At 25.7% G+C, this 24,771-nt stretch overlaps 1 protein-coding gene across 1 annotated transcript in view; it reads right to left on the bottom strand.

Moving 5' to 3' along the window:
- LOC129960749 (potassium voltage-gated channel subfamily H member 2-like) overlaps positions 1-24,771 on the bottom strand; it is a 631,583-nt gene that overhangs the window by 268,657 nt on the left and 338,155 nt on the right. The window contains exons 6-7 of the mRNA XM_056074363.1: positions 13,711-13,928; positions 10,266-10,316 (exon numbers count right to left, since the gene is read on the bottom strand). Coding sequence (XP_055930338.1) covers positions 10,266-10,316; positions 13,711-13,928 — 269 coding nt within the window. The remainder of the gene's footprint in view (positions 1-10,265; positions 10,317-13,710; positions 13,929-24,771) is intronic.

Raw genomic sequence — 24,771 nt, 5'->3', positions numbered from 1 at the left:
GTGATTTCCTTAGAGAGTTTAAATCTACAACAATCATTTTAAATATTTCATCTTTAAATAAATTATTACTCATATTTTTTTTTCTTGTAAAATAATCTCAATATGATAACCCACATATTATTTCAAGGCAGCATTCTTATATTGAGAAATATGCATATTCTTTTATATCACTAATGTCATTTTTGATGAGTTTAATATCAACATTTGCTAACTAATTTTATTCTGATTAGAAATAAGCAACTTATAGAACAATTCAAAAAATGCATTCTGACATTATGGCAAAATACATTCTTTTAATGATAATTAAGATAACGTGAAAAGAATTTACCAACTTCGAAAAGAATGAAATAAATGTTTAGTGCACTTATGAGTTTTTTTTTTTTTTTTTTTAAATAGCAATAAATTTACATTTTTTTTCAAAACTTGTTCATTTATTTGAATTAAGCATATAATGGTTTCCAAATACATAACGCAAAATTCTTCAATATCTCCCACTCACAATATAATTTCTATATTACAATGACATATTTTATCAGATTTCAAACTTATTCAATGTAGCATCAAGGAAAAGGCATGTACTACACCCATACATTTCATGATATATTCCAATAAAGATTTTGAAAGAAGGAAGAGAAACTGATTTCAAATGCACAAACATTCAATCTGAATGCGTTATGAATTGCTGAACTCCGTATTCAATTCCATGCTATTTTGTTAAATTTACATGATTCAATTTGGAGTAAACAAATTCAACTGAATTCCTGTTTTTTAGGCGTATCAAATAATAAGGTAATTTTTTTAAAAAAAATATGCATCCCATATTAATCATTTACAGCCTAAAAAAATCGATAATTTGAGCGAATAAACTAGTCGTCACAGGCAGATAGTTCATTTTATGGCTTTAACGTCGCCGTTTCCTACAACAGCGAATGAACTGTTCATTTCATTATTCACCGAAATATTTTGATTGAGTGTATTTCTCAAGAAAGTGTTTTTCTAGACGAAATAGGCAACCACTTGAAAATTGCCTGTGCGAGCAAGGAGGCGAGAAAAGGCAATTATTATGCACAACAGCAAATACGATGTGCTGATGGTTAGGTTAAAATCATTTCATAATCATTCTAAAAGAAATTGTGATTTTTTTTTATAATCAGGGAAATATTTTTGAATTATCTTGTATCAATGAATTAAAGAAACAGTCAGCTTTTATAAATGTCCTACAGAGTGTGGCAAAAAAAAACCCCTCAGACAAAGTTATTGCATCATAGAATAGGTATAAACTAATTTCTTTTTAATTTGTATTCATTTCTTTTTGTCTACCACTTCAATTATAAAATATTTTATAATGTATCTCTTAATTCACGTATTGTTTTTTGAATTTTTTTACAATGTCAAGAAAAGGGCCTACTACTTCCGAGTTGTTTAAGCAAAGAAAACGACAGTGTGAAATCGCTCGTTTGCTTAATGTGCCTCGGCAAACAGTGTCTGATGCAATCTGTCGTTTCAAAGAGTTTGGCAATAATGATCGACGTCCAGAAAGTGGACAAAAACATACAGTGAACACTTTCAATAATCGTAAGGCCATTAAAAAGTGAGTTCAACGAAAACTGGGGGTTTCCATGAAAAAGATCGCCGCTCTTGAAGTGGGAATAAGTAACCAATTAGTGCGGAGATTGGCAAAAACAGAGCTTGGACTAAAGCTTTACAAGTTCGAAAAAGTTCTGCTTCTCACTGAAGGAACCAAACTCGTGCAGATCTCAATGATACCGAAAACTTTTGAGACGAGCGACAGGTAAGCGATGGAAGAGATTCCTTTTCACTAATGAGAATCTCTTTAGTCGTCCAACACGCTCATAAATCCCAGAACGATAGGACCTGATTTGTAGACGCTGTAAACATCTTAGCAATTGTTGAAAATGGCCATCATTCAAAGTCGCGGGCGGAATTTACGCAAGCGGCAGAACACCTCTAGTTTTATTGAATAAGGACGTTAAAATAAATCCAAAAATATGCCAGCAGAACATTCTAGAAGCTGTTGTACTTCTGTGGACCAAAAAGCACTTCAGCAATGTAAACTGGATGTTTCAACAAGATTCCGCACCAGATCACCACGCCAAAAAGACACAAGAGTGGTGTAAGGTGCATTTTCCGGATGTGATATCATCTGGAGAGTAGTCACATTACTCACCGATTCTTAATCCCATGGATTACAATGCATGGTCCATTTTTGAAGCCTAGGGCCTGTACTAAACCACACAAAAGTGTGAACTATCTATATTAATCGCTTCGGCGAGAATAGGATAGATTAGATTTAGAAGATTTGCGACCCATTGTTGAAAATTTCAAAAAGCGTTTGCGCCTCTATAGCGCAGCTAAATGTGGCCACTTTGAAACCAATTTAGTTTACTTATTAGTAAAAGTCTAGTCTAATTATTATTTGTTGTTTATATTTTAAATTTATTCATTTTTAATAAAGTTGTATTAAAAATTAATTTTCCGGATTTTTCTGCCGCACCCTGTGTATAAAGTTCCAAAAATAAAGCTATTATACATAATAGTGTAGTGATCGTTCTAATTCTCTCAGAGAAGTGTGATGAGCGTTTCATCTCCATTAATCATAAAATGGCCTTGAACGCGCAGCATGACTCAGTTTCCCTCCTCTCGGGGAATGCGGTGAAATATAACGAGAGTAGCTCCAAGGGACAGAGTGAATTGAGAGAGGATAGAGTCTGGGACCTTGTGGTTCGCAGTCCAGTAACATGACCATAATACAAAAGCAATTGCCCGTGCAGCATAGTTGTTAACTGGCTTATATGCTATTCACCACAATAGTAATAGTAGACGACATACTGCCCCACCTAAAAATCATTCCCAATTTGTACCTAAAAACTGGTAATCGTTAATATTATTCAGTGAATGAGGAAAATTCACCATGTATAAGATAAATAGTATTGACATTAATTCTCTTTTCACATAAAAAAGCGAGGTTAATTTGGTAAATGATACAATCGAACAGGTGCAAAGAACTATGTGGTGGAGCATTCCGTTGTAACTTTTAAGAATAAAATACTGACCTAAATTTCGCATCTTCTTGCATTTCTTATAGCCTTTTTTTCTTTGAATTTGTTTCATTATTCTATGTTGATTGTTTTCTTATTTCTGTGCTGTTTGAATCAGTTCGGTATCTGTTTCCTTATTTCGGTAATTTTTTTTGATTTAATAATTACCATTTTTGAGCATTATTTTATGAGTAATTTTTTCCCCGTCATTTTTCTTTCTGGAGTTTCTGTGAGAGAAATGATTGTAATAAATACATGTTTAAAATTAATAATACAAAATAGGTAAATTTAGTTCTAAATACTTAGGAGCTCAGGACCACGAATATTTTAATATCTAACATTGCTGATTGTGATTAAATAGGAATTTTTATCCATACACAAGGAACAATAATACACATTTTCTAAATGATATAATTATGTGCAAATTATTTATTTTTATAATCAATATACAAGAGTTTGGATACACAACAAAGATATACAGCAAATTGCATTTTTTTTTACACATTCTCTTTTTTTCATAACACAAAACAGAAATAAGTAGTGATATGCTATAAATATTAACAAGTTAAATATAAAACTGTTAGAATCAAACAATCATAAAATAATTTGATTGAAACTGAATAGACTTTACGAATTCGGTACAATTTTTCTCGCATATTTTCGTTCGCGTATTTTTAAAAATATTTTTAAGTAAAAATAATATATACTTCGAAATAAATTATTTTGTGCTTCAAAATAATAATTTATCACGTTTCATACTACATTTTAATAGATTTAATTTCTGACACGAAACTTTTTCAAATATTAAAATCAACCTGAATTCATCCATTTATTAGATCTATTAAATTTTTTCATTTAATAAAATTTCAAGAATTTTTTTATGAAACTTGTTTTTGGAATAAGGCCTCTCTTTTCAAATAAAGCCAAAAGTAACGGTAAAATTTCTTTATTCATTTTAATTCTGCTTATGACACACAGAATTTGAATTAGATTAAGCTGATTAACATATTGCCCTTCAGAAGTTTTTAAAAATGGACTTAATGGACCTATTTTTTAAAATAAGTCCATTCAAGATTAATTTATAAACTTAAAATTGAATATTTTCATTATTTAAAAACTACCTATACTCAGCTTTCATTCCATTTTTTTTTTTTTTTTTTGGCAATGAAATGAGTAAATTTATTTTTTCTCAGAGATATTTATATACATATCAAAGGTTCTCAAATGTGATTTACTGGGATTTTTATTGGCGTTTTAGGCAAAAAATATACTTTTTTACAAGCTTTATTCAGAGTTTTAAAGAGCTTAGTAATTTTAGGAAAAGGTTTTGATAAAAGAAATGTGCTTAGTATTTAATCATTTTCTATTTGGCTAATGAGAAATCCGTAGCCTTTAGAAATTAAAAAAAAGAATGAAAAGGAGATAAAATTTTTATCTAATCTTTAATTCGTCCATTTATAGTCATTTCAAGACACAGAACATGCTTTATAATTTTTCCTGTCATACGAAAAGATAATCTGCATGTCGAAAGAATGCAAAAAATATAAGAAAAGAATTCTGTGAATTCGGCTCAAAAAAGGGAATGAAAAAATTTTGAGAAAAAGTTATGCATCAAAAGGTTTGCGTTTTCAATCCATTCATCCAAAAGGTTTTGTGTTTTGGGGAAATCTACAGTTATTTTACGACAAAGGAAAGACTGTCAACAGAAAAGACAGATCGTTCCAGGAAAGGATATCAAACTTGACAACTTGATATATCATCCTTTCAGAATTTAAAGGAAGAGAATGCGATTGAAGTTAAGATTAAACGTGATTTTTAAAGCTCACCATTAAATTACTGCAAACAAAAGGAATTAGCATAGTTTATGAAAGATTTTAAATATAATTCAAGAAATTAAAGAAAGAATTATATCAAATACTTATTTTTTAAAGGAATTCGTATTTAATAAAGCAGATAGAGAAAATATCTTTCGTAATTTGTGAAGGATTTCTTCGAGTGGTCGGTAGTATTCAGTTTACCGTAACGTCTCAGAGAAACCGTTTCTGCGAATCATTTAAGATGTTACGTTTTAAGATGAGTGCTTTTATTCACAACCTAAATTTACTTCATCCGAAATACGGATTATTAAAAGGTTCGATGTAGCTCGCATTGCGATTAAAAAAATTCTGCAATATTTTTCAGTTTTAGAATTTAATTTCAAGTTTCCAAGTCAGACACGTATCACTATTCTCCGTATTGCATTTTCAATCAAAAAAAGGTTTTTTTTTTTTTTATATATATATAACAAATATTTTGTTTTAATGTTTTAAAGATAGGTTTAAAGGCGTAATTACTTTTGTAGATCACTTAATTCGGGAATTTTTACATTTATTTGAGTTTTTTAAAGATAAACCTGAATATGTATAACATACTTATAATCAGATAATATTGTAAAAATAATTCACTGGAATCCCAAAATCTGAAATTGATTTTAATGAAAACGTCTCTAAATCCAAATTATAAATACACGTATACAATCAGTAAATTTTCTTTATATTTCAATTTAAAATTAAAAAATAAATAAAATAATGGAAACAAACGAAATTTCAATTTTTTAACAATGTGCTTCAAAATATTAAGATGTCAAAGGAATGAATAAAAAATTAAATGTTTCATTCCCAAAGGGATTATATAACTTTGGAAATGAAACATTAACGAAATGTTACTTAGTTGATGCGCAGTTATTTAGATCCTTTCTTTTTACCATTCAGTTATAAGAGTGGGAAAAACGTAATTAAAGCCCTTTTAAGGAATTTAAACTGTTGGAAAGGAAAACTTTTCGATTATAGATGCGTCAAAAATATGCAAAACATTTCTCTCCTAAGCTAATGAAACAGTTACGTTTATTTTTCAAAATCGTTTATAAAATATTAGCCTTTTATAATGGAGAGAAGCTTTTTTTTCTAATTTTCTGCATACACCTAACTTGGAGCAGTAAGTACATGTTGTTTACTCTCATATTATGGAAAATATTTTCTATTTAATGTACATTATTTGGCTATTAGTTAATTTTCGAATTTTTTCAACATTCTGCATTTTTCCATTTGTCTAAGTTCCAAATAAATCTATTTAATAGATTATCTAGTTCTAACATTATTTCTCTTTATCACAGAAGGAAAAGAACTGTCTAATTTCTTCCATATCGATGAAGATATTATAACATTTGAATATCTTAAGAAGCATGAAACATGACAAATTGCTACGAAATCTAATGAAGATCTACATTGAATGATGCGGATAATATAGAAAGATTATTAAAATAACATCCGTCACAAAAATAAATGTTAAAAACATTTCAGACAAAACGAAGCTTCTAACAATTTCCAGAAGATATTAAAAATAATGTATCTCCATTTTTGTAATAAATACGAATTTTGCTTTTAAATTATGTTTTTTTTAATCTTAAACCGAAGCAAAATAGAGTGGTCACTAAAGTGGATACTTAAATTTGAATCTTATATTTTATCATTTCTAAAATACAATTTGAGGACTTCTATTTAACAAATTTTTTCCTGTATAACGAAATTTTTAAGTATATCTTAGTATCTCTAATATAGATAATAACATATAACACATGGATAAAATTTGCCTTAAAATCCTCTAAGTAGAGATTATCAAGAAACGGCTACTCATATATATATATATATATATATATATATATATATATATATATGCCATGATTAAACAGACTAATTGGTATGCAGTATTCATTTCTCAAAGAATGGATCAGATTTAGCAATAGGACTCTACTCAAGAACCAAAGTACACTCGAAAGACTTCTTGTAGACCAGTAAAGCTTCGAAAATATTGCCTACCATCTAACATCCTACCACCCGCCACTTCAACGGAATTACTTATTGATTATGTGCCAAGTGGATGTACGTGACCAAAGAAAGATGAACGATTATTGCTGGACATCAAATATCGTATAAGAAACCTCACTCATCTAATAGGTGAACTCTTAGGATGGTTAATAAGAAGTCTTTTGGTATCACACGAGGACTGAAAGAGAGTTCCAGTTGTTTTTTGATTATGCAGTTGCGCGTTAAGTGGATCACATCTTAACAGGTGGTGCTTGTTTTCTGTCAGAACTAAAGTTTTTATAAGCCCCGCCTTTCATAAAATATGCATGCGACGGATAAATAACGCTCTTTCGGGGATATTTAGATGTGATTTTTATGTAACAAATGAAGTGCATCCATCAATATATGTACTAGTGTATCAATCGATAAGAATTAAAATCATACGTTAAACAGTGTGTTTCATTTCAATACTTCGTCCATGATAATGAATATATTTTATTTTTATTTAAACATATTTTTTTTCAAATTATTGATAAATAATATTTAAGTGTAAATTATTCAAGTATGACAGCAAAAAATCAAAAATGAAGCTGCAAAATCATTTAAAAATAAATTGGTCCCACATAAGAGATAAACTATTTATAATGAATTGGTGCAATATTCATAAGTTTAAATACAAATGATTAATTTATATAAAAATGGTGATTATATTAACAAATTAACAAACATTGTACTATAAATCAAAATATCATTTAAATGATGCAGAAGTAGGTAGTTACAGTAAGACAAATATATAAATTATTAGCTTACCATCAAAAATCTATTAGAAAGGGAAAAATAATTTGATGTATTTTATGTAAAGAATTATAACAATGTTACTTCATCACAAAGATTATTAGCTAATATCAAAGAAACTTTTCATTTATGGTTTTTAATTATTTTATGCCTACTATTTGTAATAAACAAGATAGCAATAGAAAATATTGTCATCTTAACAACTGGTAAGTTGAAACCGAGTTACAATTGGTAAGTTGAAAACCGAGATAACAATTGGTAAGTTGAATATATTCACGAATATCAATAAATTCTGTAAACGAGAATACAGGATTCCATAATATGAGATATAATTTTAATAATAATACATATGAAACGCATTTATGCAAATTAAATATCGTCTCATTTCATTAATGAGTTGACTATGCCATTCATTATTATAGTTTTCATAAATTGTAATTTATTCAATAATTCAATTATTGTAATTTCAATAATAATTTAATTATTGTAATTTATATAAAATGCATAAGTTATTCGTTTGATTCACAATTTATCGCAAATGGAATTTCTAATCACAATTCATTCTAGAATTCGTTAGATTGGGTAAATGAAAATACTATTTAAGTATTGAATAAAACAATTCTTGTGCAAAGTATTTTTCTGTGTTTGACAATAAGATAAAAGTCACAACTATTTTGCCTTTTTTTATTAGATAACCGTGGATCAACAAATCTTTATGAAGGAGTGAGAATCCTAGAGAGCTGAATTTATCACTGAGATAAAAGAATTGAAAATAGAACAGATACGAAATATTTATGAAAAATAATGATAAATGCATATTAGAGATACTTATAATAAAATAATTTATTTCCTGTTTTTAATTATAAGTTTGATGTAATAAGAAATTCTCGAGAATTCATTAATAATCATGATGGATCGCTATGGATTTATGAAAAAATATTTTTTTAATTATATGTTTTTACAAGTGCACAGATAAAAGTCATATTTTATACTCCAAAAAATCAATACATTCCATATATTGATACACTCTTACAAACAATACTTAGCAAATAATTACTGACTTCTTAGAAAAGTTTTATACTTATTTCGCATGTGAAACTGAAATTTTTTTCTTTTTATGGAGACATTTTTTTATGCACATTAGATTAAATAATACTGATTAATTTAAAATGAAGTGAAAATCAATTGCATTTTAGCGTTAGTATTAAATGGTGTGTTCATATATTGCACTTTGCAATGTAAATTTAAATTGACTCATTCTATAAATAATGTTATGAAACTTATTAATTTAATGCATTGATAAAAAATGAAGTTCAATAGTAAATCATTTCCTATCTCAAATTTAAAAATTAAACAATGTTAATAACAGGATTATTATTAAAATGTTCATTTAATACAAACTTAGTTTGATATGTGTGATCAAGTCAAGAAATATAACGTCAAGTTGAATGACACATAAATATTCAAATGTCCCGAATTATACATTATATAATATTTACGTTAGTTGATGTTCCCTTCTTTTTTATGTTGCTATAATTTTATAATGTATATATATAAAGAAAACGTACTTACCTTTCAAAAAAATTATAAAAGATTTTATACATTTTCACCAATTATTAAATATTGTTGAAATCAATTCACGATTCATTTCGTTCACATTAAAATTTGACAACTTTGAAGCAAACATTAAAAAAAAGACTGATACTGGAAATCGTTAAATTAATAATTTATGCATAGCTATTATTGTAATGATTTTAACTGTTTTGTTCTATTAATGTGATATAAGATGCATCATTCAGTAATATTTTCATACATGAGATCTAAGGAAAATGACATGCCTGACAAACTCATGCGTCTCTCCTACGGATCTTTCTTTCTATCCTATAATCTAAAAATACCCAGTACTTTCAAATGGAAGAATTCAGTAAGATTTCATGCGAATTAAATAATTCAAACAATATAAATGCAAACTATCATGCCAAAATTATCCATAAGATCTTTCAAATTAGTAAACAAACCTTTGAAACTTGTACTGAAAAAGGAATTCCTTGCGCTTACAGGCAAAATAAATATTTCAAAAACTATCGTAATTGATTCTACACAAATCATTATGTTTCCGTGCAATAAAACTAGTATTTTCAATCCATTTCGCATTGGTTTAGTACACACTAGAGTGTTACTATAGGATCATATCAAATTTAATTTATATACTATATAGTTAATTCTAAATAATTTCATTCAAATGTAACAAACTGTATTTAAATATAAAAATCTGCTTCTAAATTGATCTCACGGAATAGCAATCATTTTAAATTATGAATTGGGATAAATATTTCTGCTTCTATTTTATATTTAAGTATAATTATTTTCGATGAAATTTTATAAATCTATGGAATGATCAATAATGCATGTAATGTAAATGCTATTCTATGATTCGAGAGAATCATGTGCATTGTCTTGCTAGTGCAGAAAGAGTCAAATTCTATAAGTTCGAAAAAGGAGTTTTTCTTTGTGCCCAAAGGAACGTGATTTAAAAATGTTGCATTGACAAATGTCGCAAGCAACTTACCCATGTAGGCTCTTGGTGAAGAGGCAGAGCAACCTTCCCCAAAATCTTTAACTATGAAAAGGGAAATCATACATTGGAATAAAATTCAAATGACAGTCTTACGATAAGCGTTAATAAAGCGGTTAGGAAAACAAGCATATTTTTTAGCATATTACTTCAAGTTTTTTTTAAAAATTTTTTTACGTTTAATTATTTATTTATTTATTTTTTTATTTTTTTTATTTTTTTTTTTATTTTTTTTTTTAACACATTTATAAATAAAGAATTGTATCTAATTCTTACACTATTTATTTTCGACAACCCACGAATTAGAAAATTTTATCTGTTTTGTCTCGTGCTGCCATCTATGAAAGAAGATTGATGAACAATTTTATTAATTCTGCGCTTCTGCTTTTTAATTTTCCGGCTTGAAATACCAGTTTTGCATTTTTTCGTCAAATAAAAATTAACGATTTTGATTTCTGAAATGTTTGAAAATTATTCTATATTACTTTCTTTTTGTTTGGGCTGGGTTATGTAATTCATTTTTTATGAAAAGAACCAATGTCTAAAATACATATGTTAGCTGTAATAGAATGCTCAAACCATTTATTAATAATTTTCTTGTAAAAAATATATTAATATTATTTTAATTTTATGAAGGTAATGAAATAAAAGAAACAAATTTTCATGAAAACATACAATTATTCGAGTCGAATGTATGAATTAAATGAACTGAACTAAAACTGGATGAAAAATTTAGTGCTGCCATCTATGTTCAATATCTTAAAATATCAATACAACATCATTAAGTTTATTAGTTTTAAAAATTAAATGTGAAAATTTTTACGTCATAAAAAAAATTGTGTGACAATGAAAGCTGTCTAATTGAAATCTCTCATAAAAATACATTTTTTATAAACATAAGTTTAAAATGTTTAACTATTTGAAAGTTGAAACTTCATATAAAATTTATATATATATTAAAAATCTTCATAATATCAAATTTTTCACAATATTTTATATTTATAGCATAATAACTTCTTGGCATAAATTACTTTTATATTTATGCAAACTATATTTTATGTTTTTGATATTTGAATGTATTGATATTGTATATTTAAAGATTATAGATATTTGGTAAAACAATTTCTATTTAATATTTCAAACGTTCATATTTTTCTGTGATAATTTATACTTCAAATATATTATTCGATTTTCTGTTATATTTTTAGGTGAGATTTTTGTTATGAATTGTGCTGTTTCTACAATAGCTAAAATTATTTGCTAGAGATTTTTTAAACCTTTTTTCACATTTTTTCTATAATTATTTATTTTATTATCAGTTTCTTTTTTATTTCTGTATTCTATTTATTACTTATTGAAGTATCTTTGACTCTTTCTTATTTATACAAGAAAACATTTTATTTAATACAAATTAATATTTGAAATTTAATTCTTTCATCCCCCCTTCCCTTCAGAATCATAATTTCGAAAATTAAACATAAATATAAAGGCCAAATATAGTATATACAAGCTAGATAAGCAATTTAATAAAAAAAATGAATCAATTTTTTCTCCTTTCTTACATTTGTGCAAATCTAATTGATTGCACATCTAATTGATTCGCGTTTTTTCTTTTTATATAAATGAAAAGTTTACATAATTGAAAAATTATTAAGAACTATACTAGGGAAATTTAGAAGATAATATCATTTGAATAATCATAAATAGTTATAAATTTTCATTAATGCAATTCAACTTTAAATTTATGTAATTCAGCAATAAATGATATCAGTGTCATTAAATATTCCTTTGCCTTCAATAATTTTGACTCAAATCAAATGCTCTAACTACTAAGGAAAGGATTATTTTTAATCAAATATCTTTATATAAAATTCAATTATATTTATTTTATCAACTATTTCTAAATTGATTTTTTTTTAAGTTTCATGCAATTCAAATTTCATTTATGAAAAAAATGAAAATTTTATTTACTATATATTATTTTAGAAAATTAGCATTCTATACAAATTTGATCGCTGTTTATTAAAATAATATTTTAATTATTAGATTTAAAAAAGATATCTATCGGATTTTAAATAATTAGGTCCCAGATGAGTAATTTTAAGTTGCAAATTGATTTGCGGAATTCGCATGCAGAAAGACATTTATATATTCAGTATTTCAATTAAGTGTTTTAGAGAATATTTTCAATAACTGAAGAAAAAGATCACACAGTTTGTTTTTATTTGGACTTTGGAAGTTAAGCATCATATTGAAGTAATTTATGAAAACAAATTTTCTTGTGAACGATTTTAATGATTACTGAAACACGATTTTAAAATTTACTCATAGTATGCATAAAGATAATTTTTTGCGAATTATTTAATAAAATAAATTTGGGCACAATTATATATATATATATGCTTTTTCTATTTATTGAAAATAAATTTTAATATTTAAGTATTTATTAAAAATTAAACGTGAAAAATATGATTGTCCAAGCACAGATTATTCATAAAATATTCGTAAATAGAGTCAATCAATAAGTTTTGAAGTTTTTCAAAATAAAAATTAAATTTATTGGTACTTAAATTAATATGAAGATTTGCAATCATAGAAAATAGAATGTGGCGATAGAGTACTCATTAATAGTTTATTTTTAAATATTTACATTTAGTATTATAACACAGAAATAAAATGCACTATATTTCCGTTTTTAAAGTAAATATAGTTTAACGAAAAATATTACTCTCATGTTGCTATTATGGTAATATTACTGAACTAATGTTGTACAAAATTATAGTGAGTTTATAATTAAAAATAATCTCTCCCTAATTACTTTTTTTTTATTAATTCAACAGTTCTACCTTGGCATTAATTTCAATATATGTGTACAGTTTCATCTTTTTAATATAATTACATAAAGCTAATTGAAATAATATAAAAAATAAGGATTTTTAAAATAATATTGACATCTTGTGGATTGTAAAATATTTTAATTACTCTTTTCCTTTTATTATGAAATAACTTAAAAATAATTTTCGTCAAACGAAAATGGGGGAAAAAAAATTAATATTTTAAGGTTTTCACCCTGCTGTGTTGAAAAATCTGTCTGTTTCTAAATTTACATTGACAAGAAATGCTTTCGTCTTTTGTTCAAAATTTTATTGCTAACAAGTGATGGTTACATTTAGCGATATTCAGTCTATAAATTTACTGATTGTGTGCTACTAAATTTAATGCTTGACGACTTCAGTAGTCGTTTTTGCTTGTACTACAAAGTTTGGAACTTATTGTTATAGCATACGTTAATATGTACATTCTGCATACGGAATGCTTTATGACTATTCTAACAACTACACCGATGACAAAAATTATTTTTGTTGTTGTTATTTTTAATAACACTGCTTTGTCCTGTGAAACACAATTGTGGCAACGGGGTGCTTGAATCAACACCTACCTGCGCGACTTTTTCGCCCACGTGGTGCTTGCTGTGAGCTTGCATGTCTTTGAGGAATTTCGATGTAGTCGATGACTGACTGTTCTCTTTTGCTGCAGCTCTGGCAGCAGCTGTTTCCAATGTCTCATTGCTGATGGAAGGTGACTTGTGTCTGTATCTCGGCAGGTCGGAGTCTGAAGAGGCATTCGGTAGAGACTTGGTTAAGTTGTTCGCTGTTGCTGAAGAGTGAAAACAACGATCAGTTGCAAATTGAGGAACACTGTTGATTACCCTATCTTACAACGCTTAAACGGCACACATGGATAGGTTTCAAATAATTTGATATTTATCAAATAGTTTTGCTATCGGATTTGATAGCATTTTTTATATCAATACTGGAGATGATGAGGGGGGGGGGTGCCAGATCAGGTGTCATCCTCATCATCTGACCACGGTTCAAAATTAGGATGTCCGTCCCAAAATAGCCCTAATGTTGTTTTAAAACTTGACGTTAATGTAACTAAATTAAACTCAAACTATAGATGCAGAGAACATACAAAGGGTAATTTAAAGATTAAAAAGGAAGCATTTTTTTAAAAAAATTCTAAAATATATTTCTAATTTGTTCAAATAGCCTACTATGTTATTATTAGTATTTAATTATAAAATAAATTAGCCAAAAATCATTGGTGAAAAATTGCAAAAATATGTGTTTTAAAATTAATTCTTCAATTTCTATACCTTTCCTATTTAATCTGGAATATCTTAAAATAATGATTTATAATCACATATTTTCTTTAAAAAAACGACGTTTCAATACAATGATCAATAATTTTTTGAAATATACTTATTTACGTTACTACTAAACTTTCTTTTGTACTAAAGAGAGACAAAAAATATACTTAAACTATAATTTTTCCATTATTTTATATAAAAGCATGTAAAATATATTAAACTCTGATGAAATCAAAATACTTATTTGGATAAAGGGAGTGTTTATTTTTCTGTCATTTGGTTAATATTGAAATATTTCATATTAAAATAAAATGCCTAAAAGTATTACTAAGTTTCCTTGTCGATATTGTACAGATTTCTGAATATTGAACTCTCAGAAATAATGTTTGTGCATTCTCGAAATAATAAAAAAAGAATATATTTAATAAATGAAGGTGAATATTTAAATTCATTCATTTTCTAATGCACTTATTTCATTAGAAAATTAAAATTTGATTCAATAAAAAATAAATAAATAAAATTTCTGTTAGTATTTTTGCCTTTGTAATTTTAGGTGAATAATATATTGATTCTTATGAAGTAGAAGTAACGATCAAAGAACTTTCCAAGCCATCTTACTGATTTTGACAGCTTTAAAAGGATAAACTAGCAACATATGGAATGAACAGAAGAAAATTGCGAATTGCAAAACAACAAAGCTTGGTGAACCAAATCAAGATTCAAGTATGAATAAAATATTAATATTTCACAAATATGCACTAAGCAGTTCATTAAATTTGTGACAAAATTTGTCATGGGAAAATTTATAATATCTTATAAAGTAAATAAGTTTTTTACATTTATGATATTTAGTCTTGGATATATGATAACACATGCATGTATTTTGTAGAGTTAAAAAAATCTTTCTTTAAATCTACAACATTATAAATATTTTAATAACTAAAGTCTTAATTGCTTATCAAGGCATGAAAATGTTTTATTGAGTATTTACTTTTTAATTTCGGCATTTGGAAAAGACAATTTTACATATATTATTGGAATGGCATGCTTAAAAAAGAAATTATTCTTTTACTTGTGCATAAAAATGTATGACAAAAAAATTTTTAAGAATTAAAAAAAATTATTAAGAATAAAGATTTTTAGAGTTTTTGAGCATATTAATACTTCTTCAATAAATAGATTTTTGCTTTGTAATTCATAAATACCATGTGTATCAAAGAGGAAAACACACAAAAAAAACAGCATACAAAAAAAGAAAACAAAACAAAAAAACCCTCGAAATTGAGCCGAACAAGACCCATAAATAGAAACAATTAGAAACATCAAAAATAAAACACCACAAGATCAAAATAAAATACCGAAAGTAACCTGGAAAAAAATCCAACAATTTTTTTTCCAGTAAATTCCAGCAAAAGAAATACACAAATGGAAGTCCAAATCGTAAATAATTAATTTATAACAAAAATAAAATAAAACAAAAACACAAGATCACAAACATCGGACATCAGTACATCGGACAAGGCCCAGCATTTTTGAAGGGGATTTAACATTGAAATCTAAAAAGTTTAAATATTTTTGACAAAAGGTACGAAATTAACTTTAATAGATTTGGGGAGAGGGGTTACTATCGCCTACAAAATTCAAGAAAGCAATTATAAATTAATTTATAAGAATTATTAAGCTATGCAACAATATAAATCCAGTCAAATATCGAATCAATTTAACAATAAAATCAGTAATAGTTTCTTCTGTATCTATGAGCATTTAATTAAAGGCTTTAAAATGCAAGTAAAGAATTATTTGGGGTTTCCTGCTGAAGGCTGCGGCAATATATCCTTTCAAAAGGAAACACTAAGCCGAACAAAGTTTGATTTCAGCTTTGAAAAGGTAACATTTTATCAAATTTTACTGTTGCCAAGTCATAATAATTTTATATATGCTTTTTAATTCATCATTTACTCTTTTAAACTTTTCTCATTTAAATTTCTTTTTAATAAGTATTTTTCTTTTGTTCTATTTTATATATTTTTTTTCTTTCTAACATAATTTTTTTTCTTTCTAACATAAGGTTTTTTTCTTTTTCGTCATTTTAAAATTTCACCATTTAAGGAAATGTAGACATGACGAATTTCGTAAAAAAGATATACTGCAAAACAGGAACTGTCATATGAGGCATGGGGGCTCATTTGGAAAGAATATTATTTAACCACCCTGGTTTCTAGTAAAATTACAATGCAGGTGTCACCCATTATTCCTTCTGTTCCCATTTTCAAATCTGTATGGACTTGATAAAAAGATGGCACGAAAAAGAAAATAACACGGAAGAAAAAATTTCTTGAACTTATTTTTCGGTACTTTTAAAAATGAGTCCAGATATCCAGATAGTTTATTGTTTTATTCTTAATGTAATCTATCTATATAAAATTTTAACTTTTTTTATTAGTTGTGAGAAAATACGTTTGAAATATATATATATATATATATATATATATATATATATATATATATATATATATATATATATATATATATATATATATATATATATATATATATATAGACAGTTACAAGGACTCAGAATTAAACTATAAAAAAACCTGTTCGCATTAATTTTTGCAGATGGAGTTGGGTAAAACTATTCTTTTAAAGAATTGCAGAATTTTGATTTAAGAAGAAAGAGAAAAATGCCTTCCTTAAATACTTAAAAGCGTTGAGCCTCTAATAATGATGCCCATATTACGCATTTAAGTATACTGCTGTCTTTCTGTCCAATCTTAGTTACGTCATAGAAATGACTTACGAATAAACTGTATTCTGAAACTGACTCTAACTGCAACGATCATACAACTTGTGTTTATGTCTCACTTAACATGTCTTTTGGCTTTTGCAGTTCCTTTTCAGTGGTTACTTTTAATTTCTACATCCTTTTAATTATCACTCCCTTTGATCTATTTTGTACTATATCTTCTTACCTTTATTAGTCGATAGTTTCTTACATACAATTCTACTTTCCTACATGCAATTCAAATCGATCTCGTTAAAGTGATCTATGATCTCATATATATATATATATATGCTTTTGTATTTTTATATGATTTTTATGTATTTGCAATTATTAATAAATGAATATTATTTTTAAGAATACATTCAATATATTTGGATTATTTAACTCATTTTTCATAAATTATTTTCGTCATTTGGAGCATTTTCTGATTCAGCGACAGAACCTAAACAGTAAAATAAAAGACAGTAAATTTTAACAATACATTTCTAGAGAATAAATATTATTTGAATTTTTAATAATTTCTTAATGAAAAAATAGTACTCTAAAATAACAAATATTTCTCCATTAAACGCATTAACGAACATGAAATAAAATAATATTTAATCTCATGTGCTTTATTGCATAAAATAAACACATTTTTTCACCAAATAATTATTTAATTTATTTTTCTTAAAAAGTTGAAATAATTATTATGATTTATTGATTTATTTGCAAATAATACAATGAATTAAATAAACCTCTGTAAAATTACTATTCTTTCATGAAAAACACAAAATTAACAATGTAAAACTCTATTTAAGGTGCCAACTTAAAAAAAAGTTTATTTAATAAAAAAAATTCAGTAACATATTTAACTGAAATCAAAAATAGTCTTCAATAATTCTCAGATGAAAGTACATAAAGATCAATAAATGCAATAAATAAATAAATAATCTTCATTAAAAGAATAAAATCAGAATTATGAAATCGGAATGATAGACTATTTCAGATAATAGGCAAAATTTTAACACATATTCTTTTTCGTAAATGTTAATTTTTTTAAAATTCAATGTTTAGCAAAATTTTTGCATTTTCTTGATAATTGCTTATGGAAATTCAAAATTGTACCTATCTACATAATCAAAATATTTTTTAAGGAAAAATTTAAGATATTTATTACTATTATTATTAATAATAATAATATTTCAAGCGAAGTTTGCGTGAAGCAGCTGAACCCTTATTCTGACTAATGTGAAATATAGGATAACATGTGTTTTTTACCTTTTTGTGCTGCAATTGAAAATTCATAGGATCTGTCCAGGTCCGGTTGAGAGACCGTGAAGTCTGGTTGGCGCGCTAAACACAAAAAAGGCCGATCACTTCATAAAAATCCCGAAAATTCATTTCAGCTATTTCTAAGCATTGGCAGCGGAGAGCAGGAACTGTGCACGCTTTTCGTTCAAGAGAAACAAGGTGTTTATTAATTTTTTGGCGCTATGCCAAATCTGTTTATGTTTATTGACTTGTTAAGATGGAAATCAGTGCAGTGCTGGCAAAAAGCAATTTGAAGAAGTTGCGTGTCTCAAGAAGATCAAAAATTTAATACACACTCAAGCATGCCCATCTTCTTTTGTGTCTTTATCATGAATGATTAATCAATCGCGAAGCTGCTGAGAGGCTTCGCTACTGACAGCAACATGTCTTCTCTTTCTTTTACAAGCTAATGATTTGCATGTACATTTGAAATGGTTTTATTCATCAAGATAACGTAACCGGATTGCATATCGTTAGCATATTATCATATTATTAATTGATATGACCTGTATACTATGTTACACATTCTGAAATTATTAATAAACCGTTCATTTATTCATTTTACTGATTAAACTTAATGTAATATGTAATTATACTGTTTTAGGTAAATATTATAAGGAATTATAATAACAGAAACATTTTGTAAAATGAAACATATCCACATTACAATTTATTTATTTTTTTCCTCCATAACCTTTGAATTCTTTAGATATTCTCGCTATATTTTCCTATTTTGGAAAGTAATTATAAAACTAATGAGGAAAATTTAGAAAAATTTTGTTTAAGAAAAAAAATCGAGGATTGGTAAATTTTGATTTTAAAACATTCAATGAAAGTGTTGATATATATCCATCCCTGGGAATAAATGGACGTATATGCCAAAATTAATTCTTTGAATAATCAACAGTGACTATGAAAAAACATTTAAATATAATTTTATTTTAATCAAATTTTGTTAAGAATCTTAATATTTACCAAATATAGACTAATATCAGTTAAAAAAATATAGGTTTAAATGAAACTATTAAAATGTATCCAACTATGAATATATGAATTATATGGACTTCGCTTTAGCCGCAATCAAGAATTCTTCTGGAATTAAAATCTCTCACAGATGAAAAATGTTGTTTTTTGATACTTTTGCTGGAACAATCAGCAAATTTGTTTATATTACTCCATATTTATTTTTATAATTTGAAAATACGTCATAGTTTTAATTTCTTAATATCATATTTTTTTATATAACATGTAACTGCAATTTTGAAAATACTGTAATGGTTTATTGGGTTCTACCGATAATATATGCGTTTACACAGTTCTACTCTTCGCTTCGTATTAAGAGCATGAATCGCAACTGCCTTGAACCTTGTGGAGTCTTCTCTATATTTGCTATTACGGTGCTAGTGCAAATCTAGCTAAATGTTTCAATGAAGCGGTTCTGATACTTCTCGGTCTATTTATAATTAAGGCACAGTGAAACGTGCTTTCTATCCTAAGGTTTAAAATAATCAGACTTTGATTAATAATTTAGAAAAAAAATGCTGAATTTTAAGAAATAATAATTTGTTTAGAAATTTCTACGTCTTTTGTGCATAAAAATAAAAATTTTATAAGAAAAAAAGTTTTAAAAAATTCTAATAACGTTTTGGAAATGTTTTACAGTTTTAAAGAATTCTCCTATTTTGGTTTCAATTTAATTTCAATTAAGAAATACATAATAAATCCAAAAAATTTAAGAAGAACGAAATATTTAATTTTGCCATATTCTCATCGAGTTAAAATTGCTTTGATTTCTAGTTTATCTTTTCATGTTTGGAAATATTTGATTTAATTTGTTGTTTAACTTATTCGAAAATTTATAATTAAAGGAAATGTAATTGAGTTTTAACTCAAACAGTTCCAATTCTGAAAGCTTATACGATTATTCGTTTAATTAAAGAAAAACATAGTTTCTAGTGAATTTGTTTAAGCAATATAATTATTCATTTAAACTATAAATTATAAAATGGAATTGATTAATTAAATTTATTAAATAAAGGAAACCATCAAAGAATTGAAATTTGCAAACAACGTAATTCTAAACTTTATATATTTTTTCTTTTTATATTCACTGGAATTACTTTAGAGAAGATGCAAGAAAAATTTTAATTTATGGAAGTTATAGGTACTTTTTTATTACGTATATTTTTCCAAATTTTAAATTTATTACTAGAAACAAGAATACTACTAAAATTTAAGGCTCTTAGATTTTATATCAATTTCCAGTTTTCTTGTCATTTCTTTTATTACCCTTTTTAATTATTTGAATTTGTAGCTTATATTTTAAACTTTATATTTATATCTTATATACAAATGCAATCAATACTGAAGTTTTATTAAACATGCTTTGACTAAACATGCATGAAATCTTTTTTCAAGATGAAAAGTCCTGTTTCACAATTTCTATTAAAGAAGTTACTTTAATCAAGACTTTTCTATTAAAGGCATTTTCATTGCTAATTGGTAATTCTTTAATTGGTACGTGGTAGCCTAGATTTTATAATTTTTTCAACCAAACTTACTTTTTTAAAATTATATTAATTCCGTCTTAATAGTGTTAGAATTTGATTTTAAGAAGACGTTTATAGACAGAAATATAATTATTTATTATACGTATATAATTTATAATTTTTAAAAAATAATTGGTACAGAATTGTTTATTTCCTTTAAAAACTGAAATTTTACAATTCCATTTTAAGAAAGTTTCACCATGATTTTTATCAACTTAAAAATTAATATCTTTTTCTTATAATTACAAAATATTCTAACAGTTGGAAAATAATACTGCTAATTCTTTAAAATGCATTATATACTCAAAAATTTAATTACGAATTTGTGATCAATTACAATGTTTTTGAAAAAGGAATAAATTGTATTATATAATTTTCGGATTTGATGTTTAAAATTAAAGCATAAAAGTTTGTATCTATTATTCCATGCAAATTGTAAGGCGCTTTTCAAGATAACCTGAAAGTGTCGAAATGTCATTTATGCAAGAATTTTTCGTCAAAAAATGTCATTTATTGTATGCAAAAGGAACGTATTCATTACAGAATAATGTTAGTTCCAGAATATATTTCTGTTTAATTGATTGTTTAATTAAAAAAGAATACATGTAACCGAATTTTAGTATCAAAATATTAAACCTTAACATAATGATAAGTCATTAAAATTGATATTTAATTTTTTTCAGAGCTAACGAAAAGTTTTTATATTGATTTTTAACTACATATAAAATAATAAGCATAAAATTAATCAATCAAAGTGCGTCGATTAATATTATTTATATATACAATTATATTCTTCCTAAGAAAGATAATGCCTCCTAAATACCTTATCCAGAAACTTAAAAGAACCTTTTGATGACAAAATATGCATATTTTTATTTTAATGGGATCTATATTTCATGTTCAGTTTTTTAACAAATAAGTGTAATTTTATTTGTTTTAATAATATTTTTTCCTGTATGTCTAAAATTTCCTTGTTTTTGAAGAAAATCAAGTTATGCTTCTTTTGATGTTTCTAAAATTAATTGAAAATATATTATATCGAAATTGTGATTCTTTTATTAAAAACGAAACGAATCAAAAGTTAAGATAGCGTTATAATTTCAATAAACAACTGAGAAAATATTAAGAAATTGTATCATGCTTATCATGCAAAGTGCAATGCGAAATCATGCAATTTTTAAAATCATGCCATCAAATGCATTTTGAGCATTATCAATAATTCAAAACATTCCATTGATGCACATCTAATTCATAACATTTACATATTTTAATACATGAAGCGCACTTATAAAAATTTGTAAAGCGTGAAATTATTAAATAATTCATTGTTTCCAAGGCCATTAAGGATTAAAACAGCAATGCATATAAACATACATTAAGTAATTACATAAAAAGCACATCAATAAACATTAAAATATTCAGAAATAGGAAAATTACACACAATTGAAAGAAACAGATATAAATTCATTACAAATCATGACAATATCAAAATTATACGGTTAAAGAATTTTTAAAAAAAGGTAAGAGAAGAGGACACATTGACATAAAATACAACAATACATCACATTCTAAAGCAACATAATTGAAAATTACACATACATAACGATTTTAACGGAAAATTTAAACCAGTAAAACATTTTAAAACCCTAACCCTCTGCAAGATTTTTTAATTTCAGAAAAACAATTAAGAGAAGAAAATCAGATAACAAATGACTCTTCTTGATTTTTACTTTTTAATTAAAGCGAATCCATAATTAAACCATAAACTGAAAGTAAAAGGGTTAAATGGGTGAAAACAAAGGAAAAAAATAAAATAAAAAATAAATCATTGAATGGGATGTATTTTCAGACAAGATAAAAGTATGCACTCGGAATAAGACAAAATGAACTTTTAGGGAGTTTGTTTAAAATTCTGAAAAAAATAAATCGTTTTAAAATAATGTAATGAAACTAAGGAGGAAAAAAGATCTCAAGAAAAAAATTGATTTCTGAGAATAGAAAAAAGTAATTCGAAATTATCCGAAACTAAACTTTAATGTCTCTGTAAATAAAACAAGTGATACATTTAAGAAAATAAAACTTTTTTCTTCCTAATGTTACAAATCTTTTCTTCAAGAAAAAAGACATTTTATTTGAAAAGCAGTGTAATGCAAGGAAATTAACGGTTTCCAAATTGTTTGCATACCAGATAAAAACTTTGTTCTTAACCTTCCACCTGTTTAAAAATGATTAAATAAATAACATAGCGATGTTTATGGACACTACTAGAAGCAAATAACAATTTTTTAAAAAATATTATTCATTTCTTTTTAAATAATGCAAGATATTTAAACATTTATTTCAATTCTTTTAGAACTGAATGTAATAAAAACGCAAGTGGATTTGGGAATATTTCCAATGTTTTAAATTTAATTTTGAATAAACTGAGTAATTTTCAACTAACAAAAAAATCAGTAAGAAAGGCTAACATACAGAATTTTTAATTGGTTAAAAACGGGATCCAGAGGTTTTGCTTAAAATCCTATGTTTCAATATATTTCTTTAAAGTAAGCTGAAGTTATTTTTATTCAATCATTATTTATTTTTGCACGGAAAACATAATTGAAATTTGTTTTTTTGTAATTTATTGTTAAGGAGAATATTTTTGTTATATTAATATTCTTAGTTTTTTGAAATATTTCAAATGAGAATATATTATCTATATTTCTTTTCTAGATGAAATAAATTTAAAAAATGCAGCAACTACATCAATATGAAATATTAAAAAGAAATTTAGGATAACGAATTTGTTGAAAGATAAAGGATTAGAAATATAAAGAAAACGAAACATCAATATCATGCTTAAAAGCAAATGCATACATAGATAAACACTACATCACACATAAGGAACATTCTTATTTATGAGGAGAAATAAATTTAAATTTGAAAAAAAATTCCAGAAACGAATAACTGAGGAAATTTTTCAAGTTAAAGGAAGAAAATAAAAGAAAATATATTTCTATAAAATGAACATACACAATATATTTTTTCTCAATTCAATTCAAGCTTAATCAGAATTAAATAACATAATTTGATTTTATAAAAATTTACCTTCTGAATTACAAACTTCAAATATCCTTAGTAATGGTACATGATTCACATTTAAGTTCAGTTTTTTTGTTGTTGTTTATCACGATGAATTATTGAGAATTTTAACTGGATAATAATTATTGATATCCCGGATATTTGGTCACTTTTAAAATTATAAAAATGGATTCAGAATTTTTTTTATGTATTTACTATATAATTTGAGCTGAATAATTACAAGATATTTTCAGTATTAATAGATGTTTCATAAAAGCATTTATAACTGAATACTTACTCAAATTTATAAACGTTTGAAATTTCTAGTACTGTGAGCAGGCAATTTAAAATTTTACAACTTTTAATTTTAATTTCAAATACAATTTTAATTTTTACTGGTATGTATTCTATATCACAAAATAACATGAATTATTTTTTTATGAATTATGTTAATACAAAATTTTGAACAAAAAGTTAATTTTCATTTGAAATTCTAATTTATTATGCTCTTTCTATTCTTCAAATTCAAAGTTTATATTTTCGTATTACGTTTATTTATAAGCAAGCAGACAAAAGGAAGCTTGTTAAAATTTCCTTTTTTTTAAATTTAAAATAGATACAATGTGTAATTTTAAGGAACAACATTTTTATCTTTAA

Source organism: Argiope bruennichi, chromosome 2 (genome assembly GCF_947563725.1).
Source record: "Argiope bruennichi chromosome 2, qqArgBrue1.1, whole genome shotgun sequence".
In the NCBI taxonomy this organism is placed as follows: domain Eukaryota; kingdom Metazoa; phylum Arthropoda; class Arachnida; order Araneae; family Araneidae; genus Argiope; species Argiope bruennichi.
The sequence above is the reverse complement of the archived record's forward strand: the minus strand, read 5'-3'. Positions and strand labels throughout refer to the sequence as shown.